The following is a 27,010-nucleotide window of genomic DNA, read 5'->3' on the forward strand; positions in this document are numbered from 1 at the left end:
TCAAGTCAACCAGCTCCATAATATTGTCACAGGCCCCAGGAATGAGACTACTTAAGGTATCAGTTTCAAAATCCCCTCTCTGGCTGCCAGCATGAGGCAAATTTCTAATTCAAACACGAGCCATACATCTAACCGAGATATGGAACTAACACTGACATCAGGATGACGAGAATGGCAAAGCCAAAGAATCTAAAGCAGTTCTGCACGGTTAGATGCAAGGTTGGAGTAGACAGGAGTAGCAACAACGTTGCACAGTTGAAATATCGACACAATGCAACAATGTGAAAACAACCTGCAATATACGAAAGCTCTTACGAGCTTCTTTATGAGATGACACAAGATACGGCCGAGGCAGCCTTTGTCCAAATCTAGCTAGCAGAAAACTACCAGCCTTGCGATACTGACCTTTGCACGCCATGACAGTCAAGTGCTTTCATGGTTTCAATGATCTGCTTAAGAGCTTTAATATGAGCTCATAGTCAAAAACTGAAGTGATAAATGGCCATCAGCATAAGCAGAGTCACTAAGCACTGCTTAAATCCATAGACAAGTGAAGACATCTTCTACAAATATAAGCACTGCTTTAATTCACCAGATCCTTGATTCTATATTTGGACCACGGTATCATGTAAGTTCTCACCTCTATCTATTTAAAAGAAACAGAGAAGTTGGTCTAGAGTTGGGCTACTTGACAAACGGCACTGGGGAAATGATGCCATCTTCAACGTTATCGGGTGAGGCTAACAATGTTAAACTTTACCTTGTAGAAACAGGGGACGATTCTTCCCACAACAATAGACATCATGCTTCAGAGCACAAAGAGGCGAACCAAACCTAAAGGCTTCCATTACCAAAAAGAAAAGCGCATCTGTAATTAGAATGATCAGAGCTAGGGTGTTCCTGCTAATTAGTGAACAGCTCTTACTATAATGTCCCCACATCACTTTTGGGCTTCTCTTCTTCCACCCTATGGAGAGAATCTGTCTCTGATAGACTTGACATGGAGTGCTCTGGTCTCCTAGTAGCATCACTTGTAGGTAGCACAATTCCCCCACCATCAATATGAGCTTCTCTGGCCCCATTATTTACACAACTTTGCACTTTGAGGCTCCCGCGATAGGTTTCCATTTCTTTTTTATACCTCTCTTTGTCCTTGATCCCTCGTTCCTGGTAAACCTGCAGTCGAAGTCACGAACACCCACATGTTTACAGACCGTGAACTTCCTTGTGCAACCATACCAAGCCATTATTTCAAAAACTTCTACTCCATCAAGGACAGAATTTAGTGAGACCCAACCAACCAAAGTAAAGGTTGCGAGAGATTGTCACAAAAACATATTCAAAGCTTGTTGCAGTTAAGCTAGAGTCTGAACATACATCAGGATCGTCACTCAATGAAGGTACTCCAAAAGCACTGAATCAGTCATTGAGCAGGCTAGCTTGAGGGTTGTGTTTTGGAGTTCGGATTTTCTCTTTTCTTTTTTTAAAAGGAGCTGGATGGCTGCACAAAACCGCCCCGCCGGGGGGGGGGGGGGGGGGGGGGGGGGGGGGGGTTTGTTGTTGGGTGGCGGTATGCACAGGTCTGGTAGTGCTCCACCTAGCAGTATGGCCACATGAGTCTATTTGTGAGGGTGCACAGCAAAAGGCAGAAAGAAAGGAATAAAGCAAGAGTTTGATAGTGCCTCTAAAAGGTAGAACTGGCTTATGGTACAGACGATAAGGTGTGTTTCTCATCTAAAAGAAATAAAACAAGCCTAAAGCTACATGATAATAACTGCCAACATTCATAGTCCCAAAAATACACGATATCGCTGGAGCACATCTCTGCATGATTGAGATGCCTTTGCATCTTGCTCCTGTGGTACTCAGTAATAGCTCTAATATGTCTATGGTGAGGGTGTCTTGGTCTCCTTCCAGCTGGGTGTGGGGGCCTCCCTTGGCTGAGCACCACCTCTATCCAGGGTGACACCTAATGACAATGAAACTCCCCAGTGATATATTCCTGCTGATCTCAGAGGCTGGCAAGGTGTTACCAAATGTACTCACTCAGTGTGTGACATTGAAGAAGTGAGTAGTCGGGCTCTGTAAAATGTAATGCTCCCTTACCTCTGGCTCCCACTCACAAATCTGGCATAAGCAATCTTCTGCCTCTATACCCTCTCATCTGCATGTCTCCATCCTCTGCTGATGTGATGAGGTACTAATATGACCATTACTTGTGTGTGGTCCATGTGATAGTGCGGGTATCCATATAACTAGATTGGATGATTAAGACAATTATGGAAATGTGAAGTGTGCAATCCTGGGAAAAGGGGGGGCCTAATCTGAGTCCTCCCTTTATCTCTTCCCAAAAAATCTGTGTTAGGGAATAAAGGCCTAAGTGCCTTGTACTTATTAACTTATAAGTTAAAAGACTTATAAGTGAGGGGGCCCAAGTGTGAATGGCTCCCTAGTCACTTACTCATATACTCAAAGGTCAAGCCCAAAATGAAACTATCGTGACTTTTCCCAAAACTTCTACGAGTTCTCTCTCTCTCTCACGTATTTTCTCTGCGTGTGCTTCTTCTGCGCCACTCTCCTCTTCTCCTTCACTCTCATTGCATAGAGTAGCAAGTGGGCTCTCTCTCCTGCTCCCTCACACATGGTATCAGAGCTTTAGGGTTTCCAAGAGAGCCATTTTCGCAACACAGATCAGAATTCTGTTCTTGCTCGCTGCGGGAAGGATATTCAACCGTTTTCGATCAACTCTGTCGCGAAGGGATCCTCTCACCGTGTAGAATCGACCTCCGGTGACAGTTTCCCCAAAATTAGGGTTTCAAAAACTGGCGAACAACAACCTATTTCTGCTGAAATTGACCAATTTCGGGGTCAATTTGATGCAATTTCATTAGGGCAAGTCTCACAGGTCAATCTTACAGGTGTTTCCACCAACGAGGTTCTGAAAATTCAGCAAAACAGGTGTTTACAGGTCTGATTTTTGCCCTAAAACAGGGAATTTCAGCAAGCAAATGATGTATACACCTTGTGGAAACCTTTGGTAAGGGTTTGGCAGTGAATGCACGCCGTTTTGGGGTGATTTCGCGTGAAATTTGCTCGCTGTTTTTCTGTAACAGCAAGCTGTTTTTTGCCTGATTGCGCACATTTGGGCGTGTTTAAGTCGGCAAAACAGGGTTTCAGTGTTTGCAATCACTCAAAATGGCTTCTAGCGGTGAAAGTGGCAATTTGTTGCACATTCGCAAGCTTGAAGGGGCCCATAACTTTGCTATATAGAAGAAGCAATGTTATAATGTGATGTTGCAAAAGAAACAGACGAAACCTATTAAGTTACAGGGTGTGAAACCGGATGATATGGAGGTTGAAGAATGGGAAGAAGTGGACGAGTTGGCTCGCTCCACGATCATGCTTTCGGTGTCTGACAATTTACTCTTCAATGTAGAGAATGAGCAGACAGCATGGGGCATGTGGAAGCGTTTAGACGAGTTGTATGCACAGCAGAGTGCTGCCAGTAAAGTGTATTGGCTTAAGAAGCTTATGGATCTCCGCATGAAGGAGGGCACACATGTCAGTGCATCTCAATGAATTCAATTCTATTTTCAGCCAACTGACAGAGCTGAAATTCACGATTGATGAGGAATTCAAAGCTACTTTTCTGCTATGCACATTGCCCGAGAGTTGGGATGTATTCCGGACAGCTCTTAGTAACTCAAGTGCGTCACTTAAGTATGCAAATGTAGAGAGTTCTCTCTTGATGGAAGAGATGAACAGGAAGAACACCACAGGTGGGTCTTCTAATGCATTGCACTTGAGAGGCAGGTCTCAACAGAGGGAGAAATCTGACAGTAAGGACAGGGCACGCAGCAAATCTCGTAGGAAAGATGTGTGTCATCATTGTGGAAAGAAAGGGCATTATAAACGGGAATGCTATGAGTGGAAGAAAGAGAAGAACAAGGGTGCTGAAACTGATGCAAAGGACAAGGGAAATGCCAAGAAGAGCACTGTGTTGATTGAGGAAATCAATGTTGCTAGTAGTTGTGACAGTGACAGCAGCACTGATGTACTCAATGCCTCTTCTGTGGATGCACATACCCTTGCTATGGGTTCTGATGTGGACATGCATACTTGGATTCTTGATTCAGGTGCCTCCTTTCATGTAACACCTCATAGGGATTGGTTTACACAGTACTCAGGTGAGGTGCAAGGCACTGTTTATTTGGGAGACAACTATACATGTGACATTGCAGGTATTGGCAGTGTCCAGTTTTCCTTTGCTGATGGTATGACTTTTGTTTTGCACAAAGTGCGCCATGTGCCACAACTCAAGAAGAGTTTGATTAGTACAGGGCAGCTAGATAATGCAGGCTATCACACCACTTTTGGTGATAGCAAGTGGAAAATTTGTAAAGGGGCCCGGATTGTAGCCAAGGGTTGTAAATCGGACACTTTGTATCCTTTGCATGTATCTAGTGTGCGTGACCATGTTGTCGCCGTAACCGAGCAGCCAAGAGTTTCTTTGTGGCATGGCCGGTTGGGACACATGAGTAAAAGAGGAATGGAAACTCTGTCTCGTTGTGGTTATTTGCCGTGTTTGAGGTATGCTGATTTTTCTCATTGTGAGCACTGTATTTATGGTAAGCACAGTCAAACACCGCACAAAAGGTCTCTTTCTTTCAAGTCTGACAGGTTAGACTTAGTGCATTCCGATGTATGTGAAATGCCACAGTTGTCCTTAGGGGGAAAGAAATATTTTGTCTCGTTTATCGATGATGCTACACGTAAGGTGTGGGTGTATCCAATACGTGCTAAAAGCGATGTTTTGGATACTTTTAAGAAGTTTCTTGTGTTTGTTGAGAATCAAACAGACAAGAAGCTTAGGTCTTTGCGCTCAGACAATGGGGGAGAGTATGTATCAAAAGCATTTATTGACTTTTGTGCTACTAAAGGTATTAAAAGAGAGCTCACGGCTCCTTTTAATCCCTCTCAGAATGGAGTTGCAGAGAGGTTGAACCGGACTATCCAAGAGAAAGTTCGGAGTATGCTGTCACATGCTGCATTACCTCATGGTTTTTGGGCAGAAGCTGTGCAAACAGCTATTCACTTGATTAATCGCTCACCTAGCAAGGCTTTGGGTGGAAAAGTGCCTGAGGAGGTGTGGTCTGGCAAGCCACCCTCATATGCACATTTAAGAGTGTTTGGTTGTGAGGCCTATGTTCACATCCGGAGTGAACTGCGCACCAAACTAGAACCAAAGTCTCATAAATGCATTTTCCTAGGATATGGTGAGGATGGTGAAATGGGGTATAGATTATGGGATCCCGCATTACGGAAAATCATACGCAGCAATGATGTCATCTTCAATGAGAATTGCATGCACAAACAGCCCACAAAGGTCGAGGAAGTGCGCCGGGTTGTTTTTCGTGAAGATGTTACATATGGACAGCCAAGAAGGCCCAATGTTCAGCAGCCTTTACATGCTGAAAATGGTGCTGAAAATCAGCCCCAACAAGTTGCCATTGATGCACCACAGGTAGGGGAACAGGTTGATGCTCCTAGACCGCCCGTTGTTGCGATGCAACCGGCTGAACAGCCTGCTGTTTTTGATGGTTTACAGGCTGAAAATCCACCTGTTATGGATCATTGGGTGCGTAGGTCTACTCGGGTGACAAGGCCCCCCGATAGATATGAACCGTCTTTGGACTATGTCATGCTTACTGATTGTGGTGAGCCGTCTTGCTATAAAGAGGCTATGCAACGGGGAAGACAGTAAGAAATGGTTCAAAGCAATGGTTTCGGAAATGCAGTCTTTGGAGAAAAACCATACATGGGACTTGGTTGATTTGCCTAAAGGGCATAAGGCTCTGCCATGTAAATGGGTTTACAAGACCAAGGTCACATCTGATGCTTCTTTTAAGTACAAGGCACGTTTGGTTGCTAAAGGGTACAAGCAAAAGCATGGTGTTGATTTTGATGAGATTTTTTCTCCTGTTGTAAAGCTTGCCACATTACATCTTGTTTTAGGCCTGGTTGCTTCTGAAGATATGGAGTTAAAGCAAATGGATGTCAAAACAGCGTTTTTGCATAGCGATTTGCTTGAGATGATCTATATGATGCAGCCAGAAGGTTTTGTGTCAAAGGGACAAGAGAAGAAAGTATGTAGACTCTTGAAGAGCTTGTATGGTTTGAAACAGTCTCCCCGTGCATGGTATCACAAGTTTGATACATTCATGAGGTCTCAAGGATACAAAAGAAGTAATTCTGATCACTGTTTGTATATCAAAACGGCAAGTAATGGATCTCTTCTATTGCTGATTTTGTATGTTGATGACATGCTTATTGCGGGTAAAAATGTCACGGAGTTGGATGCATTACAGCAAAGCTTAAAGAATCGCTTTGACATGAAGGATCTTGGTGATGCTAATCATATTTTGGGCATGCGTATCTCTCGAGATAGACCCAACAGGCGTCTGTATCTATCTCAACGAGATTATGTTAATAAGGTGCTACATCGTTTTCATATGGATGGGGGAAAGGCACTTGGTACTCCGCTGCCTCCATATGTAAAACTGACTGCACATGACTGCCCAAACACAGATGATATGCGGGCTGAAATGGCCAAGATTCCTTATGCATCAGCCGTTGGCAGTTTGATGTATGCTATGGTTGCTACACGTCCGGACATTGCATTTGCGGTGGGAGTGGTAAGCAGGTACATGAGCAATCCTGGCAAAAAGCATTGGGAAGCAGTGAAGTGTATCTTGAGATACTTGAAAGGCACTAAAGACTTGTGCATTTGTTTTGGGAAGAGTGAGACAACTGTGCATGGCTTTACAGATGCAGATTTTGCTGGACATCCAGATTGCAGGAAGTCTACCTCTGGATATGTGTTTACATTCACAGGAGGTGCAGTTTCTTGGATTTCTAGACTGCAAAAATGTGTTGCTTTGTCTACCACTGAGGCTGAGTATGTGGCTGCCACTGAGGCATGCAAAGAAGCTTTGTGGCTCATGCGTTTGGTAGAAGAGCTTGGCATTAAGTCACCGGTTCCTCCGCTACACTGTGATAGTCAGAGTGCTATTATGCTTGCAAGGAATCCTGTTTTTCATGCCAAGACAAAGCACATAGAGGTGAAGTATCATTTTATCAGGAGTGTGCTTGATGACAAGAGCATTACACTTGTCAAGGTGCACACAGATGACAATCCTGCAGATCTTTTGACCAAGAGTCTTCCAGCAGAGCGGTTTGCATATTGCCGTCAGATGATGGGTGTTGGATGAGTAAGTGCATGATCAGCTGATGTATCATAGTTAGCTGATTCTTTGATCTCCCAAGGTACATTGCCTTTAGGTGGGAGGTTGTTAGGGAATAAAGGCCTAAGTGCCTTGTACTTATTAACTTATAAGTTAAAAGACTTATAAGTGAGGGGGCCTAAGTGTGAATGGCCCCCTAGTCACTTACTCATATACTCAAAGGTCAAGCCCAAAATGAAACTATCGTGACTTTTCCCAAAACTTCTACGAGTTCTCTCTCTCTATCACGTATTTTCTCTGCGTGTGCTTCTTCTGCGCCACTCTCCTCTTCTCCTTCACTCTCATTGCATAGAGTAGCAAGTGGGCTCTCTCTCTTGCTCCCTCACAGTCTGCTCTAATTATTGAGTTCAACCCTACTCGCCAAGTCCAAGATTAGGGCAACCTAAACTGTACCCAAAGGGGGGTAGTTCGTCAATTTGCAAAATATGACCTGCTTGGAAACATTGCTGTTACAAAATGATGACGTGCCAGGCCAACCGAACGAGAACAAAGCCTGGCACGGTACCAAAATGCGGCAAGAATCACATGGTGATTCGAGCCGTGGTCCGTAGGCGTCCGTAAGCTGATGCCGTGGCCTCTTTTCGGCTCAGTTACGAAAGCAATTCACTAATTAGCTTTTGGGGGCATCAATTTTTAGCTAGCAGAGCCTTTTTGTGGGCGCCTAGCTTTTGGGCTCTATGGTTTTTGCGCTCAATTGCTTTTGTATAAAGGCTGATAAATAAGTGCCTTGGGGGTCTACTCTGGCAAATCAGTGCATGGTTGCACATTTGCAACGTATACTCCCTGGCAGTTGTATGCTATGATTAATACAAAGAGAAGTACCGGAAGTATCACAAACGGGAGCGCACACAAATAATCAACAAGCTGAAAATATATAAACTTCCAACCAAAAGAGACAGGGAGAAGATCGACACAGTATTGGGGACCAGAAGATGGGTTGGTCCCCCCCCCCCCCTCTTAAAGATGGAAGAATCTTTTTACAAGCACAAAAACCACAGTAACCCCTCCGTTCTAAATCTCAGACTCGATGTTCCCATGCGAGAAATTTCGAGAGGCGAGCTCTCAATTCCGTCTCCACACGGAGTGTGAAACTCCATAGACCATTGCTAATTCCTCGCTCCTCCTCCGTGATGGAGCACCTACAAAAAGCACAAACACAAAAACAACTACTCATAGAGCGTATTAACAATCAGTACCTGACGCTCCAAGTGTGGAAACTAACCTTCGCACGACTACTTGCAGATTCTTGGCGGTGGTGCTCCTTGCTGCTAGCGCTAGTAGAACTGGGAGTAGAGAAGGGGCTGCTGGCTGAATTTTTAGGCACCTGGGACCAACAAGAATAGCCAGTGCGGGGCCGGTAATAATAGCAATAGAGGGGGCACTAGAGGAGAGGAAGAGCAGGTGGCAGATTTGGCGAGGCAAGAGAGAGAGAGAGAGAGAGAGAGAGAGAGAGAGAGAGAGAGAGAGAGAGAGAGAGAGAGAGAGAGAGATCGCACGTTATAGTTTCAGCCCAAGAGGTAGCGCTCGGTTTTTTTAATAAGAAGCCTTGCTGTATTTTCATAATTGGTTGTCCAATTATTAATGGAGGGTTGGTCGTCCTTTAAAAATGTGTGAGCCTGTTTAAAACTCAACAAACTTAGTGAGCTGAAAATTGATGCTATACAACATTTCCCAGGCATCCAGGAATGCAGTTCTCACGCACAGACGCAATGCAAACACAGATTCCTTGCGAGAAAGTATCTGCTCTTCTCGGAAAACACTTAAAAACACTCCGCCTGTTCATAAAAGCTTCTCAGAACCCATCTTTATTCTTGTGCCTGCATCTTTGCGCGTATTCCTTGTTCCTCCCAAACCAATGGAATGTTCCCTTTTTGATGCTCCCCCCACCCATCATGTGACACACCACGAATGTCCACTTCCCCGCCTCTCCCACCGAACTGACGGTACAACTCCTTTGCGATGCTTAATGTCACCCATCATATGACACATCAAAGTTATTCATTGTTGATGGCTTTTGTCAATTCCAATAAATCTATAGTTCCTAACCTTCCCACTTCAAGTGTACACATTTAAATATCCTAATTTCACTTAATAGAAATTACGCAAAGAAACAAGAAAATAGTCCATTTAGCAACAGGAAGTGGCACCAAACTTTGGGCTAGTGCATCTCAAAGTGGAACTCCGCCACTTCGTGTCGCGACTTCAATTTGTTTCACGTTCAAGTGTTAAATTTATTCAGATTTGTCCATGTGTTTATTGACAAATCACTGCCTTCTCCTTGCCAAGTCGCTGATGTTTGGCCAGAATAGGGAGCTGATTTGGGGGGCCTACCTTTTTGGACGCCAAAATAGAGGCCGACCTACGTTATGCAGATAAAAAGAGGGGTAGATTCCCATTGCACCAGTAGTAGGAGGCACTCAGGTTTTGGTCAAATTTTTAATAAAATGGCTGCACACTTAATATTTGGGCGGCCAGACTCGTTAAAAACTCATAATCTGAAAATTATGCTTATACATACACAAGCCATGCGTCCCTAAATGCAATCTCATGCAAAGATGCAATGCCGACATAGACATCTTTATGAGAAAGCATCTGCTTTCCAAAAAGCACTAAAAAAACAACTCGCTTTCCCAAAAAACAACTGCATTTCTTCAAAGCTACTCAGAACATATCTTCCTTGTATCTTACACAACTGCCACATCAGTACTGTCAACGTGTTTTGCGAAAATCCGTACAATCTGCCACGTCAACAGTCAACGGAAAATCCGGGCTTTGTGTATGCGTGTGGGTCCTGTTTTATTTATATGCCTTTATGTCACTTAAGCCCCATCGGACGGGGTCCCATAAGTTGGTAGGACTTCTTCTTCTTATGTTGCTTGTTCTTCTTAGGGTTTAGGGCCCTCGGTGATCTGAAGGTTGGCTCCGTCCTTCAGTGGCTTGACATGTCACCAGTTTGTGACACCCACCATGTGACGCATCGACAATTTCCATTATTCAATCTCCTATCCACCAAACATATGGAACAACTCCTTGGTGCTCTATGTCGCCCATCATATAACATATTCTTGTAGATCGACATTTCTAACTCAACCATTCGCGTAGCAACATCCCTCTGGCTTGTAAACAGTTGTCCTCAATTGTAGTGCTTATACATAACCATCCAAAACCCTTGGATAAGGTGAAAGATGGCACTCCTTGATTCCACCGAGTATTTGCAATTCCTCCTCAATGAACTCCGTGAAATACTCTCAAAGCATCCTCAATAGAACCTAGCTATTCTGCAGAACTTCCAATTGTTTATCAACTACAGGTTGCCACCTCTGTGTTAAGAGTTCACATTCTTGCCCGGTGGTGGCTCCAGTATCTCCCAAGAGCAGTTTAGGGAGTGACGATTGTTTTGTGCTTGTGCCCGGGTTAGCAACACCGTGGAGTGCATTGCCGAGAGAGGTATGTCTACCTCAGATACGGCCGGTAGACTGGCATGAGGCGGGACCCCCGTTCCTAAGGTTTCACGGGGTCAAAATCTCCAATTCTCTGCAGTTCCGCTACTAAATATTAATAGGTCACTTTTAGTGAGGGCAATTTACCAATTGCCCTATATAGGCAACCCATATAACCGGCCTGTACACAGTAGAGGACGGTACCATTTCAATTACCTATTAACTTTACACAAACCACTGAGAAGAAAAGAGAACATAGATGCGTCTAGCAACTAGAATGTCACTGCCCACATGAAGACTGACCCCCTGTAGGCCCCAAAGACTGGTACCCCTTTCGGTATTTCTTTATTCAAGTGAGAGCAGTCGATCCAACCACGTAGATCAAAGTGCTGTTCAAATCTAGCGAGGGCTGAAATTGCAGGTTTTTGACCCAATCTTGGCAACATGACAACGCCAAAAACCCCGTGAGTGAAAAGTACACCTCTAGGACGGATTCCCTCACATTTTAGAAGCTTTTCGGTGAGCTGAAACAGAATTTCAGCATGCTGTAAATCCCTGTTTTGTCACTGCCAAGTGCCCAAAGCCTTGTCTAAGCATCCCAAGGCCTCCCGAGGCTCCATTGGTGTTCTCTTGCAGTTTAGGTGCAAACCCTAAACCTGCAGAAAAACACAACATGCTATAATTCTCTGTTTTGGATCGTTTTTAGCGGAGAGAACACGTCGACGCGTGTCCCAAGGGCTCAGGCACGCAATGGGAGAGTCCCCCTATGATTTGAACGAGTTTTATCGCGAGAAAACTTTCCGTTTTCGCAATTTCTTTGCGATGGAATGGGGGATTAGCAATTAGCTAATCCGGTACCTATTCAGAAGGCTCTTGCCATTTGTGAATTGCGAACAAATGATGTCCAAGATTTACAAGATAATTAACTTGGGAATACACCCTATCCACAATCTTGCCAACAATGATTTGTTTACAGCACATCCACAGTGTTTTGTGTATACATCATATTGGTTCCTTACCAAATGCTATGTGCTTTGAACTACGACACACAAGTTCAAACACCGATGACTTTAAATCCTGCACAAGGGTCCAAATCAAGCATGAGGAGCTCATCTTGCCCCTCTTTCCAGCTCACATTGTCACAAAGTGATGACGTGGCTACCCAAGAGCAAAAACCCTAACCCTAATTTCTGCCAAAAACCCTAATTGCTGAAACCCTAATTTCTGGAAACCCTAACCCTAAAATCTGCCAAAACCCTAAAAGCAGCAGAAACCCTAACCCTAAGGCAGCAGGGGGAATTCCCAAAATTGTGGGGAGCATGATGACGTGGCACCGTACGGATGAGCCAGAGAACTGGTTTTTCTCTACGCAAGTGCAAGGGGGGGGGGGGGAGAGAGAGAGAGAGAGAGAGAGAGAGAGAGAGAGAGAGAGAGAGAGAGAGAGAGAGAGAAGATTCCATTGCTTTTAATTACTAAAGCTCTCTTGTGTGAGAGAAAATTTTTGCTTTTGATTTTGAAGCTTTTGGGGCTCTGCTTTTGGCATCCCTTGTAATTTAAATAGGTGGTGAGGGCTCACACCCTGCAGATCATCTGGACGCAAAGTCTGAGAGTGAAACCCTAACCACTCTCTTGTACTTTGAACTGATTAATACATAAAGAAGTACCGAAAGGGGCGCCAGTCTTTGGGGCCAATATCTCTAGGCACAGAACTCCGTCGAGCCAGTGCAAATCTGTTGTGAACTGTGAACTGTTTTGAAGTGGTTATTTGTTGTCGTGATTGATTCTTGACTTGGAGTGTCCAAGTCTGTTACACACATGCCTCTCTCTCTCTCTCTCTCTCTCTCTCTCTCTCTCTCTCTCTCTCTCTCTCTCTCTAAAGCATGTTGCAGCAACCATCGAGCTAGGAAGCTGGAACCAAGGCCATTACGGTCGCCACCACATGAGCAACGTCATTGTCCTTAGTGCAATCACTGTCACTATCGTCCTCATCAAGCTTGCCTTTACCTTAGTTGTAATGTGCAACGGAAGTGAATGATGGTGCATGGCTCAAGATGAGTGATCAGTGAGTGCTCAAGGTTCCTTTTACTGACGAGAAGGGAGACCCTTCCTTGACATAATGAGAAATGTGCAATGACCAAAACAACGAGCGGAATGCAAACTGTGAGTGAGTGCATGGGAGTGCGAGAGAGAGAGAGAGAGAGAGAGAGAGAGAGAGAGAGAAAGACAGAGAGAAAAGAGACGACACCAGATGGGGTCCCAAACCCCCCTCCAAGGGCCCCCCTCTCTATTGCTAGAGAGGTATTTGCTTTAGATTGCACAAAGGTCTGGTACAATGCTTCTAGATGCTGTGGTACTTGACGACGACGACAATGGTGAATGTGACGATGACAACGATGGTGTTGCTGTCGAGGTCAAATCTGCGATGCTAATGGCTGAAATCTGAAAACGCTAGGTGTTGAACCTGTGGATCTGCTACTTCTACGAGGCAAAGGCTGATCTGCTACCGCCAAGGCCTACAAGGCTGAGAACTGCAAATACGCTATCTGCTTTAGGGCTGAAAACAGAAAACTTTGGCTGTCCTTAAGGCTGAAAACTGAAAACGCTGATAGTCATGGCCAGATCTGCAAAACGCTAGTTGTTCCAGACTGATCTGAAAACGCTAGCTAATCTAAGGGTGTTGGTGGTCTACACAGAGAAGATCTGCTATTGGTCCTGCAGGTTCGACGAGGCTAAGGGCTGATCTTCAAAACGCTGGTCTTCGGCTTCTTCTGCAACAAACGCTGGTCTTTGGCTTCTTGAGAAAACGCTAGAGGGCTTGGTTCATGCAGGCACTGCTTGGTACCACCTGGGTTCTGCTCCTCTCTGTGCCTTCTACCTTCAACTGGCGCCTCTGGGTTCCCTTTATAGGTGCAAGTTGCTGTGAGAATTAGTGGTGCTAATCCTATGATTAAGAATTAAACTTCATACTTAAGATCAAACTGAGACTCAAGAGACTGAATGTGTGTTGGATTGCTTGAATGAATGCTTTAAAACTGAGTACAATAGGCTCCTTATATAGGAGACGAAGAGAGACAAATAAAAAGACACGTCTCATGGTGAAGAGACGCGACTTTAGACGTAAAGACACATCCTTTCAACGAAAAGCTGCAACCATTGGGCGAAGAGTCGCACCCGTAGAGCGAAGGGGTGTGACCAGTGGTCGAAGAAGTGTGGCTTTTGGCGAAGAGGCATATCTCCTGAGCGAAGAGTCGTGACCATCCAAGCGTAGGGGTTCTCCTTGGCATGGCACTTTGCGTATCTACAACTAGGAGTAGATGTAATTCTGCAACATAGTCACAATCGTGACATTCCCTCCCATTTAAAATAAAACTCAGGGTAGTTGAAGAAAACTCCCGGAGAAGGAAATGTATTATTGTAGTGCTTTTGCATCCAAAGCTCTTTTTGTTAAGTCCCACGTCATGGCACTGTTATTGACCATAACTATCTTGCCAAACTGAAAACTGATCATATCTGCAACTTGTCTCGTCCTTTTCAAAAGTATCAGTTTCACATCTGCAACTTGATTAGTGCTTTTGTCAAAGTCATTTGTAACTTCGAGCTTTGTCCAAGAAAAGATTGAATCTTTATCAACTTCAAGTAAAACTATTGGTAAACTGACTTGAGTTTTCTGTTGAGTAAAGACCACTGGTTGGAAATCTGCAAGGTATTCCATTGGTTTGCCTGGAACAATAAAATCCTCCTGAAGCGATGTCGTAGACTGAGACAAAGTAGTGTAGTGTTTGGAGGTATATACATCTGAAAAGGTTTATATGTGGAACAAGTTGTGTCCAAAGATTCAATTGCAGTGACTAAAGTCGTGCTGCAAGAGTCTGCATCTGATTTATCCTTTGTATCGTTGAAGGTGAGGACTGGTATCTTCAAGTTAGAAGAATTATCATTCACCATAGTATTTGGTATGTGTTCAAGACAGAGACTTTATTCTGGGGCAGTGACGAAGCGAGTTTTTCTTCATGGATCACGGCCAAAGAAGGGGTTTTGTGCTTGTCCATTGTCACACAAGGACCGGAATCTTCTAAATCTTCAGTTGTTTCAACGGGTATTAAGGCTTCCAATTGAGAAGGGGGAGGTCGAGGGAGTTGTTGCCTCTTAGACCTCTGAAGGATCCTCTTACACAAGGAAAGGATCGATACTTAACCGCCATCAAATAAGAAAAACTTAAATGTAGGGCATGGCTCACGAGGGGCAACTTGTCCAGCGTCGCGGCATTCACGACCAAGTACTCGACTAGGGTCGGATATATGTGCCACTAAGTAAGCCCATCTTGATATGGCTATTTCTTTCTAAGATGAGATCCTTTGGAAGCTTCATGTTGCTACTTTAGTTGTTGATGATTCCAATAAGAAGTTGGTTGCTTAGAACTGTAGCATTTCCAAGAATATTCATGCTGAGACTTTTGCTGCTCACATGAAGGTACTTTGTCTAGTTGTCTCTGAGAAACCATACTTTGGGTGAGAAAATTTCAGTTCCGAATGCTTTTGTTTGAGTGGTTCTACCTGGTCAACCACTGAAGCGTCAGAAGAAGATGGCAGAGAAGTAGCTTGTGTAGTCCGAGAGGCAATTGGATAACTCCGAGAAGAGGTTTGCATCTGCATCTGCTCCAAGCGAGTGTGAATCGATGCGAGGCTTGTTGAATTTGCTGCCATCTACTTTTTGAGAACTGCTATCAGGTCCTCGCATTGACATTCTTTGTCCTGAGATGTCGGCATGGTTGCTCCTCAAAGAGAATAACGAGGAGAATAGGAACTGGAACAGGTGCATGAGCAAGTTCTGAACAAGTACTTACGGAGCGAGAAACTATGTTCGGAACGAGTTCCGGCTCTGGAGTATCCTGGAAAATGACCTCTTCGAGAATTTTGTTCTTGTACAAGGGGTAGGAACCTGTCTGTGGCGTCCATCAACCATAGAGCACGCGGGGGGTGTGCGTGTGCGAGTGCCAGCGCGAAGGGGAGGAGCATGGGCGTGAGAAGAAACCTCCAAGAATCTCAATACCGAGGACAAGCTGCTTGATGGCTGAAAACTCTGGTTGGGCCTTATTTGTTTTAATGTAAGTCTCTTTTAATATATTTGTTTTAGTGTGGTTTCACATGGGGTTTAATTTAGGGGCTGGTCGGCCATTGTAAATTATTGAAATTGAGAGCACTCACTAACGTACAATCTGCTGGCTGAGATCGTTAAAGAAGGCAAGGGCAGCCAGCGAAAGAAGAAAGGCAACCAGCGAAGGGTTTTTTCAGCCCAATGATTCAGCTCTAAGGGAAATGATTGCAAGCACCGGCGAAGAGTGTGCTAAGGGGCACATCTCCTTGGGGAGGGTGCGAGCAAGGGAGAGAAGGTGTGGCTGCCAGGTAGTGCCCTTTCACATGAATGGGTACGAGCATTGAAACGCGAAAGGGTGCAACCCAATGAAAGGGTGCAAGGCTTCTCCGAGTACGTCGCACACTCACATTTGTAGTAAATCCGTTATTTACGTGATTGAAACAGAAGGATTCATGTTACCTTATACGCGTATGCGTATGTGCAATACGCGTATGTGCACCACCTTTCTTCTGCTTCGATGCAACTCCGGGAAGGGGGGGAGAGGGTAGCGATGAGGGTGAGAGGCTCACAACCCTCGGGTCCCGGAAAAAAAATTGCTATGATACCACTGTCAAGATTAGTGGTGCTAATCCTATAATTAAGACTTAAACTTCATACTTAAGATCAAACTCAAACTCAAGAGACTAAATGTGTGTTTGATTGCCTGAATGAATGCTTTAAAACTGAGTACAATAGGCTCCTTATATAGGAGACGAAGAGACACAAATGAAAAGACACGTCTCATGGTGAAGAGACGCGACTTTAGACGTAAAGACACATCCTTTTGGCGAAGAGCTGCAACCATTGGGTGAAGAGTCGCACCCATAGAGCGAAGGGGTGTGACCTGTTGTTATGCCCCGCTCTTAGGGGAGGGGATCTAGCCCAGACACAATCGGGATGGGCATCCAGTGTCCGGACGGACGTAGTGTGAACACGGCCAATGTGGCCGGCCATTATTATAAAAGGGAGGCCAAGGCCTCATTGACAGTTATCGACCCCCACTCGCAAAGTGCCCGTGGTTAGCCCGTGAGGCTAGGAGTGCGCGAGGTCACCTCGAGGAGGTGAGGCCGGGTGGTATGGGAAGCTCGGTCTTACAAGTGCACGCCTGCATCCTTGGACGCTGGCCCAGCACGATGGAGCTGTTGGATGGTGGCTATGGTCGGGTGGTTCGTCCAACGCATGTCTGTAGGCGGTCCATGTAGCTGGGAGATCCACTCTCTTTGTTCGTTTCATGGTATTAGAGCCGGCTTGGCTGCACGAAGGACTATGTGCACACCTACGAGTTGGTTGGAGTCGGATAATCACTGTTTTATATAATTTTTGACGATATAAATGTTTAATCGATTATTTTCTTCTCATGAGCATGTTTGCAAGTAAAGTGTAATGTGCTTTTTGCTGATTTTGATAAAATTCAGCGATCTAGCAGGTGCAAGTGCTGAAAATCAGAGGATTTTTGTCAATTTTGCTGATTTTTGATGAAAATCAGTCACTTATTCATTCATCTGCTGATTTTGGACTGAAAATTCAGCATACTGTATTTTTTTATTCTCTCTATCACCTTCTCTCTGTGCGAGACACACATAGAGAGAGAGAGAGAGAGAGTTACCTCTCTCCGTCTACTGTGTGGGGAGAGCTTTCTTGCATGCTCAGAGAGGGAGCGAGTGCAAAGTGAGCGCTGGCTGTTGGCGTGGAAAAGATTTTGCAACGCTGGCTCCAAACTGGCGCCCCTTTCGTGTGCTGGTCACGAGCGAACACACGCTCGAGCACCCAATTTCTCTCTCTCCACAAGTTCAACAGTGCTGGCAGCTCGTTGGATATTTTTTTAAACGCTGGTAGCCTTGCGCTGTTATAAAACACACTGCCTTGTCTTTTTTTACTCTATTAAGTGGCCTTTTTAATATAAAGTGGCCAGGACACTTCAGTTTTTTTTCAATAAGTATGAAACCTACTTACAAACTCCCTTACAGAGACTGCAAAAACATACAGAGAACTCATTTTTCGAGCCCTCTGCTCTCCTCCCTACGCTCCTCTCTCCATCTACTCGCGCTCCCGTGCTCCCGCCATCACCTGCTCGTCTCCGAACGTGTACATCGACGCGTAGCACTCTTCAAAGTTCAACTTTTCGCGATCGAAAAGTGCAGAAAGGTCCCAGTTTCGCGTGAAACCTTCAATTTTCACGGACTTCGCCATGGATTCCTCCAGCTCGAATGTGCAGCGTGACGACGCGCCAGGTAATGTTCAAATTCCATTCACGCCTGCTCTCTACACATGGATTACAAATACTTTCCAGAGCTTCGACCAGCGTGTTACCGCTCTGGAAAACGTGAACGTTCAAACGAACATTCGCTTGGCCTCTCTTGAAGGGGTCGTGCAAGGGCTTAATTCCCGACTTATCGCTCTAGAAAATACGGCTCAATCGACGACTGCGCGTATTTCCGAGGGTGAAACCCATCTCCAGCAACTGCAGACGCGGATTGTTGCTTTTGGGCGTTCACAGGGTGGTCCAAGTGCCACGATTCCGTACAAAACTACAAATTTCCCAGAGGAGGAGAAAGAATGTACGGAATTGGCTGTAAATAATTGGTTGCATCAGTGGACCACGTATTTTGACCTCCATGGAGAGTATGATGAACGGAGGATTCAGACGATTCCTCTCTATCCCGCTCTTAGGAGAGGGGATCTAACCCAGACTTATCGGGATGGGCATCCAATGTTCGGACGGACGTAGTGTGAACACGGCCAATGTGGCCAGCCATTATTATAAAAGGGAGGCCAAGGCCTCATTGACAGTTATCGACCCCCACTGGCAGAGTGCCAGTGGTTAGCCCATGAGGCTAGGAGTGCGCGAGGTCACCTCGAGGAGGTGAGGCCGGGTGGTGTAGGACGCTCGATCTTACAGGTGCACGCCTACGTCCTCGGACGTTGGATGCCCATCCCGACAACGTCTGGGCTAGATCCCCTCTCCTACGAGTGGGACATAACACCTGTCGTCGAAGGAATGTGGCTTTTGGCGAAGAGGCATGTCTCTTGAGCGAAGAGTCGTGACCATCCAAGCGTAGGGGTTCTCCTTGGCATGGCACTTTGCGTATCTGCAACTAGGAGTAGATGTAATACTGCAACATAGTCACAATCGTGACAGTTGCTGGGTCGAGCAACCTATCATCAGCCCTCCACAATTTGACAATAAATATAGTCACTTATTATTACATGGTGCCATAAGAGGGTTCACAAGCAACTGCAAAACTGGGTACTGGATCATGATGCTAATGCTATAATGTGCAATCAGAGGCTCTGCAGCTACTCTCAATGCCTAGACATGCACGTCTTGCGCACAAGCTCACAAAAGCGCCAAAACAATTCCTAGGCTACCTAAACCCTAGAAGTAGAAACAGCTTGTCCACATGCACATAGGGTTAGATATGAACGTGGCAACCCCCCCTTTTCAAGGTGAGGTACTGCTACCGAGCTATATGGCTTCCATATTGTCCGCCAACAACTCATGGGAGTCTACGAAGAACTCTTCGCCAGCCTACTCTGCTACGTGGGTCCCGCGATACTCCAACCGTTCACCAAATACATGTCAAAAGTGAGATCGAAACTTGACTTTTCAACCTAAAGCTATCAACTGTGGCAAATCACAACAGAAATGCCAATGCTTGATGGACAATCATGCTCGTGCCTTTTCTGTGGTTGTGTCATGCCAAGGAATGAACATGCAAAAGCGACTGACAAAACAGACAAACGTGAGACATTGTGAATTTCTTGAATGCAAACTCCTTATCTTTCCTAGAGTGATCTGCATACATGCGTGCTCATCCGTGAGTAAATCATGTGCATCGTACAATACGGCATGTCTATGAAAAGGGAACACATAAAGACGGTGACGGAAATACAAGAGATTGTCACGAACGAGAAACTCGAACAATGCGTATTGACTAATCATGTGATCAAGAGATACTTCTTGAATGTGTTCTTTGGACCTCGACTCGAGAGCCAAGATCAATCATGCGTGACTGATCGTATCTGCAATGAGGTTAGCTTTACTAGAAAAATCATCATCCAAACCACCAAATTGCTCACAAGATTGAAACCATCTAGCTTGATGGTCACCCAAGGTATACTCCGTACAAGCTGGAGTAACTTGAAAACTTGATGATCTTTACGAACAATCACAATTCTATCATGCAAAAAATGTATGTCGTACTTTGAAGAAGACAAGACAGCAAGAGAGTTCTTTTCATGCAATGACTCAAGCTTTTCTAGACAGTGGGACTGTGTACTTAGAGAGACTATAATACTTCGTGTTTTATCCTCTTTCGAAACATGAGAGTGAGAGACTAGTGGCAAAGACGGAATGTTCTTGTCACAGCCAAGAACCACGAGAGGTGCTCCTTCAACTCTGAGAGAGAGAGTGTTTTCTTTCCAATCAATGCATCGATTATAACCTTTAAATCACCTGATACCAAAAATCAAATCACATCCTTTGAGGAGGAGAAACCACAAATCTACGACGAAAACCGACATTTTGTTGAGACTTTTGTTGCTCGCACGAAGACACTTTGTGTCTAGCTGTCTTTGAGAAACCATGCTTTGGGTGAGAAAATTTAGGCTACGAAACCTTTGGTTTGAGTGGTTCTTCCTGGTCGGCCACTAAAGCTTTGGAAGAAGATGGTGGAGAAGCAGCATTTGTAGTTCAAGAAGTAGTAGGACGACTTCGAGAGTGTTTTGCGTCTGCATCTAATCCAAACGAGTCTAAAGTGATGCGAGGCTTGTGGAAAGTGTTGCCATCTGCTCCTTGATAAGAGCAAGGACATCCTCTGATTGACCTTCTCCGTCCTCACATGTCGGCATGGTTACAACTCAAAGGGAACTCGAACAGGTGTAGGTTCTGGGATTTTCGGGCAAGATGTCTTCAAGCAGTTCGTCTACGTAAGACAAGTACGGAACTTTCACATTATAGGCTTCATCGTCCGTGAGGAGTGCAAGGTTGTGTGAGCAACAATGCCAGCCCTAGAGGATTCGCTGTCAACGACAGCATAGAGGGATGTCGTTGGCTTCCACGATTTGATTGTCCTTTGGGTTTGATTAATGTCAAGTCACCACTTTTGGCCGACCACCCAATTTGGGACGGACGGACAACTTTAAAAAATTAAGTCTTGATCATAAGGTGCAGCCAACGTAAAACCTTATCTGCAGCACAATTTTGTCACAGATTGTTGACGTGTCAAAGCCCTAACGAAGGAAGCCAACTTGCAGATGTCGGCCGAGGGGCTTAAACCCTAAGAAGAACAAGTAATAGAAGAAGAAGTCCTACCAACCTATGGGGACCCTGTCCGATGGGGCCCCAAGTGACAAAGGAAATAAAGCAGGACCCACACACTCACAAATTGCGTAGCTGCTGATGACGTGGCAGATTTCCGAAAAATATGATGGCTGATGATGTGGCAAGCTGTACGGATTTCCGCGTTTTGCGTTGACTGCTGACGTGGCAGCTATGGGATTTCCGTAAATTACGCTGGCAACTTTTTGGCATTGCTTTTGGACCAGAAGCTTTTGAGTTTGAAGGCTTTTCATGTAAACTGCTTTTTGGGCCCAGGGCCTTTAAATATGTGCTAAGGGCTTATTCTCTGGCATGCTTCCTGGAGAAGGTACAGAGTCTCGAGTATCGACTTATACTGTGTTGATGCAATATAAAGAAATACCAAAAGGGGCGCCAAGGTTTGGGGCCAATACTCTCTGGGGTGGAATTCCGCCACTCCGTGTCGCGTGTTGTCTCTCTCTCGGTCGAGTTGTTATTGAAGTGCTAAAAGTCTGTTCAATCTGTTCTTTTCTATTGGCATGTGGTGCCCGTCTTGTGACAACGTCTACAACCAGCAAAATAAAACTTCGAACACTACCTTTTGCTACCGCTTGGGAAGAGATGTGACGCCAGATGCGAGACTGCCCAAAGGGGTGCGACCGATCGCGATGATCTTGCACAAGAAAGGGTGCAAGCAGTCTAGGCGAAAGGTGTGTCACCAAATAAACGGGTCCACGCAACTCTCCGAGTACGAGACAGACACATCTATGCTTCTGTCCATTATTTACGTAATGGAATCTAAAAAAGATTCATGTTTGAATGTACCACCTTTCTTCTGCTTCCACGCAACTCCGCGAGAGGGGAGAAAGAATAGCGGCGAGGATGAGAGGCTCAAAACCTTTGGGTCCGGGAAAAAAATTTGCCCTGATACCACTATGAAGAACACGCTTACTATGTGTGTTTATTCATAAACTGAACTAAAAACGAAACTAGAAGACAAGAGACTCAGAGATTGAATGTGTGTTGATTCATTGAAATCTGTTACAAGAGTGTATAGAAACCAAAGAGACACGATGAAAAGACATGACCATAGGTCAAGAGACATGACTTTAGACCAATAGTCGTGTCCTTCTGCTATAGTCATGACCTTTCAACGTAAAGGTGCAGCCATTCGTTGAGGCAGCCATTCGCTGAGAAGGCATGGCTATTCGCCAAACAGGTGCAACTCTTGGGCGAAGAGACATATCCTTTCGAGAACAAGGGTCTCTAATCTAATACATCTTCGTATCTGCAAAAGAGTCAAGTGAAGAAGGTCACAATCGTGACAGTGCTGAGGCTGTGGATGTGCTACTTCTGTGAGGCAAAGGCTGATCTACTACCGCCAAGGCCTGCAAGGCTGAGAACTGCAAAAACGCTATCTGCTTAGGGCTGAAACAGAACACATTGGCTGTCCTTAAGGCTGAAAACTGAAAACGTTGATAGTCATGGCCAGATCTGCAAAACGCTGGCTGTTCCAGTCTGATCTGAAAACGCTAGCTAATCTGAGGGTGCTGGTGGTCTACACGGAAAAGGCCTGTTACTGGTCTTGCGGGTTCAACGAGGCTAAGGGCCTGATCTTCAAAACGCTGGTCTTCGGCTTCTTGAGAAAATGCTAGAGGGCTTGGTTCATGCGGACACTGCTTGGTACCACCTGGGTTCTACTCCTCTTTGTGCCTTCTACCTTCAACTGGCGCCCCTGGGTTCCCTTTACAGGTGCAAGTTGCTGGGCCCAGCAGCCTATCATCAGCCCTCCACGATTTGGCAATAAATAATAGTCACTTATTATTAAATGGTGCCATAAGAGGTGGTTCACATGAAACTGCAAAACTAGGTATTGGATCGCTAATGCTATGGGTTGTGCACTCAGAGGGTATGCAGATACTCTAAGTGCCTGGACATGCACATCCTCCGTATAGGCTCACAAAAGTGCCAGAACACTTCCTAGGCTACCTAAACCCTAAAAGTAGAAGCAGTTTGTCCACATGCACATAGGGTTAGATGTGCACGTGACATTAGTCTTTTTGCAAGCTCTTGCATTTGTCTTTGGCCTTACAATCTCGAGACAACAACCCCCTTGAGAACTTTGTGAGTGTCAAGACAACTAAATGAGTACTAGCCCATTCACTTTCCATAGCCAATAGTTGAGCTTGGCTCTACGCAATAACAAGAAGCCATTCCTTGCCTTTGCTTCTTGTCGTCCAAAGTGTTTCAACGTTTCCAAATGCAGTGGTCTCCCATAGCATTTCAAAACGAAGGTCTAAAACGCAAGGCCATACGATAGAGTGCTTTCAGTACGTAACAAGAATCTCGGTTTGGTCGAGGATTGCCTCAAAACACCGTCGCAAGAGGCCAAGTTTGGAGCGATGCAAAACACTAACGCCAAGCTCCTCTCCTTTGCACACTCTCCCAAGATCAAGGAGCCAATGGCCTTGATACCATCGCGATACGGAAGCGCCAAGGTTAGCGAGAGAATGCGAGAGAGAGAGAGAGAGAGAGAGAGAGAGAGAGAGAGAGAGAAAGAGAGATGCTCAAACCAACCAACCAACCAAGGCAATGAATTAGATTGCTTATACAAGTCTGGGATTTATACCTACTTGGGGAACCCTAAGTAACCCCCCACCCCCGCCCCCCCCCCCCCGAAAATTGCCCTACTCAGAATCATGTCATATAAGTAAGATATACTAAACTGGATGTTTCTCGAAGATTGTTTAAAGGCCAAATAGCAGATATGCGAGTGCATATGCACGTTAACAAAAAGCTTCAAAGCAAAATACCAGCAGCATTGCAAAAATCTAAAATAAGAAAAAGGAATTGTTTCTAGAACTTACAGCCCTCTCTTCTTCAGTTTGCTTGTTCCAAAGCTCTCCAATCATTTTGCTAAGTTCTTTATCCTTGTCTGGGTGCAATGCTTTTAATCGCTTCCGATGCTCCTGGAAAAAGAAATTATAACCACTTCTATTTGGTTTAGGTGCATTAGGGTCCTTCTTTGGCATCTCATCTTTTCGACGTCTTCTCCGCCTTCTTCGAACTTCTGGGACAGAATCCATAACAACTCCCTTGGCCATCTCTGAAACTGAAGCAAACTGAGGGGTCACGTTTTCCAGAGGTAAGTGATAAAGAATACCCCTCAGCTTTTCAGTACCCACAGAGACTGTGACAAGATATCCTCTCTCAAATTTCCCATCAATCACTCCAGATACTGCATGGCCAATAGGGACTGCAAAATCGGCTGGAAACGACCAAAAATATAGCATTAAGATCCCCGAGAGAAAAGAAGTATCTTTCAGTAGGCTTTATTCTAATTGCTTACTCCCAGCCACACTTACTGCATGTAGTGGGTTAGTAGGCAGTACAGTAACAAATACCTTCATTCAACTGAGGAGAATCTTCTATCCTCCTCTTCCTTTTCTTGATAACTAGCTCTCCATTCTCCGCCTCACCATTAATCATGGATCCATTGTCTACTGACTGTTGCCCAGGGCTTTGGCTTGGAATAGACGCTGAGACTGTCCAGCATTACAGAAAAGCTTGCTAATCAACAAGAAAGGCAGTAATTGCTAATAAATACAGGCTCTATATGCATAACTCATAAAGATAAGAAAGCGTCCCAAATGGAATAGTAAGAACATACTCAGAGGAGCAACTAGTGGACCCTGTGTTCCAAAGAAATAAACCTGCTCATAATGATGTAACAAGCTAACATAATACTTTCGCAGAACAAATGATGCGCTGGTTGTCGTAGGAGGAAAATGGAAAACTACCGTAACCTCTTTCCACTTCCGTTCCCTGATCACCTGTATACCATTACCACGTATTGAAACTAATAAGAAAGTCTGCAAGTTTCATGCCAATAGAAGACAAAACAAAATGGAATCATCCTTATGGAGCTAAAAGGCATAAAAAACTTACAAAACTTGGTACATCATTTGCTAAGAATGCACAGCCAACCTAAGCAACACTGGGAAAATCTAAAAACAAAAACCAACCTGCTCTAATCCACCTCGAGAAGAGACCTCCACATAAAGTAGATGCAAATCGAGTTCTTTGCCACCAATTGTGGGGATTCTGTGAGATTCAAAATAATGACAGAAAACTTCTGTTGAGACTTAAATGCAAAAACATGACCCTCAGCTCATACACTTGCTAGCTGAAGCATTTTGACACTTCAGTGCACATGCAGACATACTAAAACAGGGGGACGAAGAAGTTACTCACGAAAGCCGTGTGCCAAGAGACGCGTGAAACTTGTTCAGCGTATCGTAAAAGAGGTCACGATCTGCTACAACACCTTCGTGAGAAGCAAGGGCAGGGGGGTACACTCCATTCAGCTGTTGTGGTGGTGGTAATGGTGAACAAATGGCTTGTTGTTGTTGCTGCTGCTGCAGTGATGATGGAGGAGCAAGTCGCTCATGTTCCCCCTCAGGTGTTCCTTGAACTGATGCAAACTGACTGCCTTCAGCTGGCATAGCGGTTGGCATGTTAGAGGATGAGGGTTGAAGGGATACAGAGGAATCCCCTGGAATCATCCTGAGGTACAAAGAAAGATATCAGAAGTGCAACCCAGGTCAATTCTGTCGAATGTACACAAGAGTGGAGCTGAATTTCGATGTGTTTCGAGTGATTCAACATTATGTGAAAACGTGTGTGTGAGCGAGAGAGAGAGGGCATATTACTCTGAAGGGTCCAGCTAAAGAATGTTCGCTTTGAGCTTTGGAAGGATGCTACATTCCAGTCGACGGAAGAGGTGAGTCGAACGCGCGCTTCAGCACAAAGAGGGCGAAAGAGAAATTGGATGACGGTGGGCGGGCAAATGTTAGCTCGCCGACACAATCTGTAGAGGATGGCGACACAAAAAGCTGGAAAACCCTTGACACCACCGCTCACGAACACGCAGAGGGAGCACACGTAGAAGGGAGCGGGGAGAGGGGGCCCCTGGCAGTGTAGATAAGAGAGCTTAAAGGAGACCCACCGACGCCGTGAAGGCGGGCACGCACGCACTTACACGAGGAGATGCCAGAGAGCTCGGAGCAGGGGCGAAATTTCAAAAGCCCAACTCTTCCTCCTCTTCTTCTATGGTTGTGAGCAGCAACAACAGCACTCCGTCCCACAACAGCCCTACGGTCCCCAGGCGGGAGCTTCTGCATCTGTACCCCCTCCCCCTCTCGATAACGTGGAGCTTGTTCACACGCTTTTCATCGGTACTCGACATAACTCTCGGTAGCTTGTACCTCTCAATTGTTAGTCCTTATCTCGACTGCTAAGCTTCTGATTATCAGCAAATAGCTTAAACTATGGATCAATTTATTTCCTGAAGAATCAAAGAGGCTGCTCGCAGCTCAACGAAGAGTTCTCTTTCAATTTAATAGAGTAAGAAAACTTTCTATTTTTTTAAAGCCAAAGTCCCCCCAAAAAATTTACCGATCCCAAATTTCACTCGTATCGCCCTCCTCTCTCTCTCTCTCTCTCTCTCTCTCTCTCACACACACACACACACACACACAAACTTCGTGCCTAAGGAGCTATAGCACTCCATGTCTGCAGTTCCCTATGCAGAAGGTTATTTGTCCCCCCCTCTCTCTCTCTCTCTCTCTCTCTCTCTCTCTCTCTCTCTCTCTCAAGTTATGCACAAAAGGACAAAATTGCATGTGTAGTATTGTCTGTAGTGGAAACAAAGACCAAAAGACCTACTAACACTCGCGAAGCTAACAAAAGTCTAAGAACGTGAGCAAAGGGGTGCTAGCGACATTACGTGACCTGCTCAAATACCAATTTTTGAAATTAGGGTTATAGGGATG

General features: G+C 45.1%; 1 protein-coding gene across 1 annotated transcript; it reads right to left on the minus strand.

Annotated features, from left to right (window-relative positions):
• Positions 1-499: 499 nt before the first annotated feature.
• Positions 500-26,544, minus strand: LOC147456333 (high mobility group B protein 9-like). The gene is made up of 9 exons (XM_086514859.1): positions 26,218-26,544; positions 25,985-26,046; positions 25,889-25,902; positions 25,431-25,742; positions 25,202-25,280; positions 24,847-25,009; positions 24,581-24,721; positions 24,044-24,444; positions 500-1,176 (listed from the first exon to the last, which is right to left on the minus strand). Exons 1-9 carry the CDS (start codon positions 26,357-26,359, stop codon positions 925-927), a joined length of 1,566 nt encoding a protein of 521 aa, XP_086370985.1. The 5' UTR covers positions 26,360-26,544; the 3' UTR covers positions 500-924.
• Positions 26,545-27,010: the final 466 nt, after the last annotated feature.

This window comes from Adiantum capillus-veneris, chromosome 6 (genome assembly GCF_014529385.1).
Source record: "Adiantum capillus-veneris isolate H3 chromosome 6, ASM1452938v2, whole genome shotgun sequence".
NCBI lineage: Eukaryota > Viridiplantae > Streptophyta > Polypodiopsida > Polypodiales > Pteridaceae > Adiantum > Adiantum capillus-veneris.

Bases quoted from the DNA above. Each gene is read 5' to 3' on its own strand.
- LOC147456333 (XM_086514859.1), bottom strand. From the start codon at position 26,359: ATGCAGAAGCTCCCGCCTGGGGACCGTAGGGCTGTTGTGGGACGGAGT. The intron at 26,047-26,217 runs GTAAGTGCGTGC...CATCCTCTACAG, and splicing joins GCTCTCTGGCATCTCCTCGT to ATTGTGTCGGCGAGCTAACA. The intron at 1,177-24,043 runs GTAAGTTCTAGA...CTTCGACTGCAG, and splicing joins AAACTGAAGAAGAGAGGGCT to GTTTACCAGGAACGAGGGAT.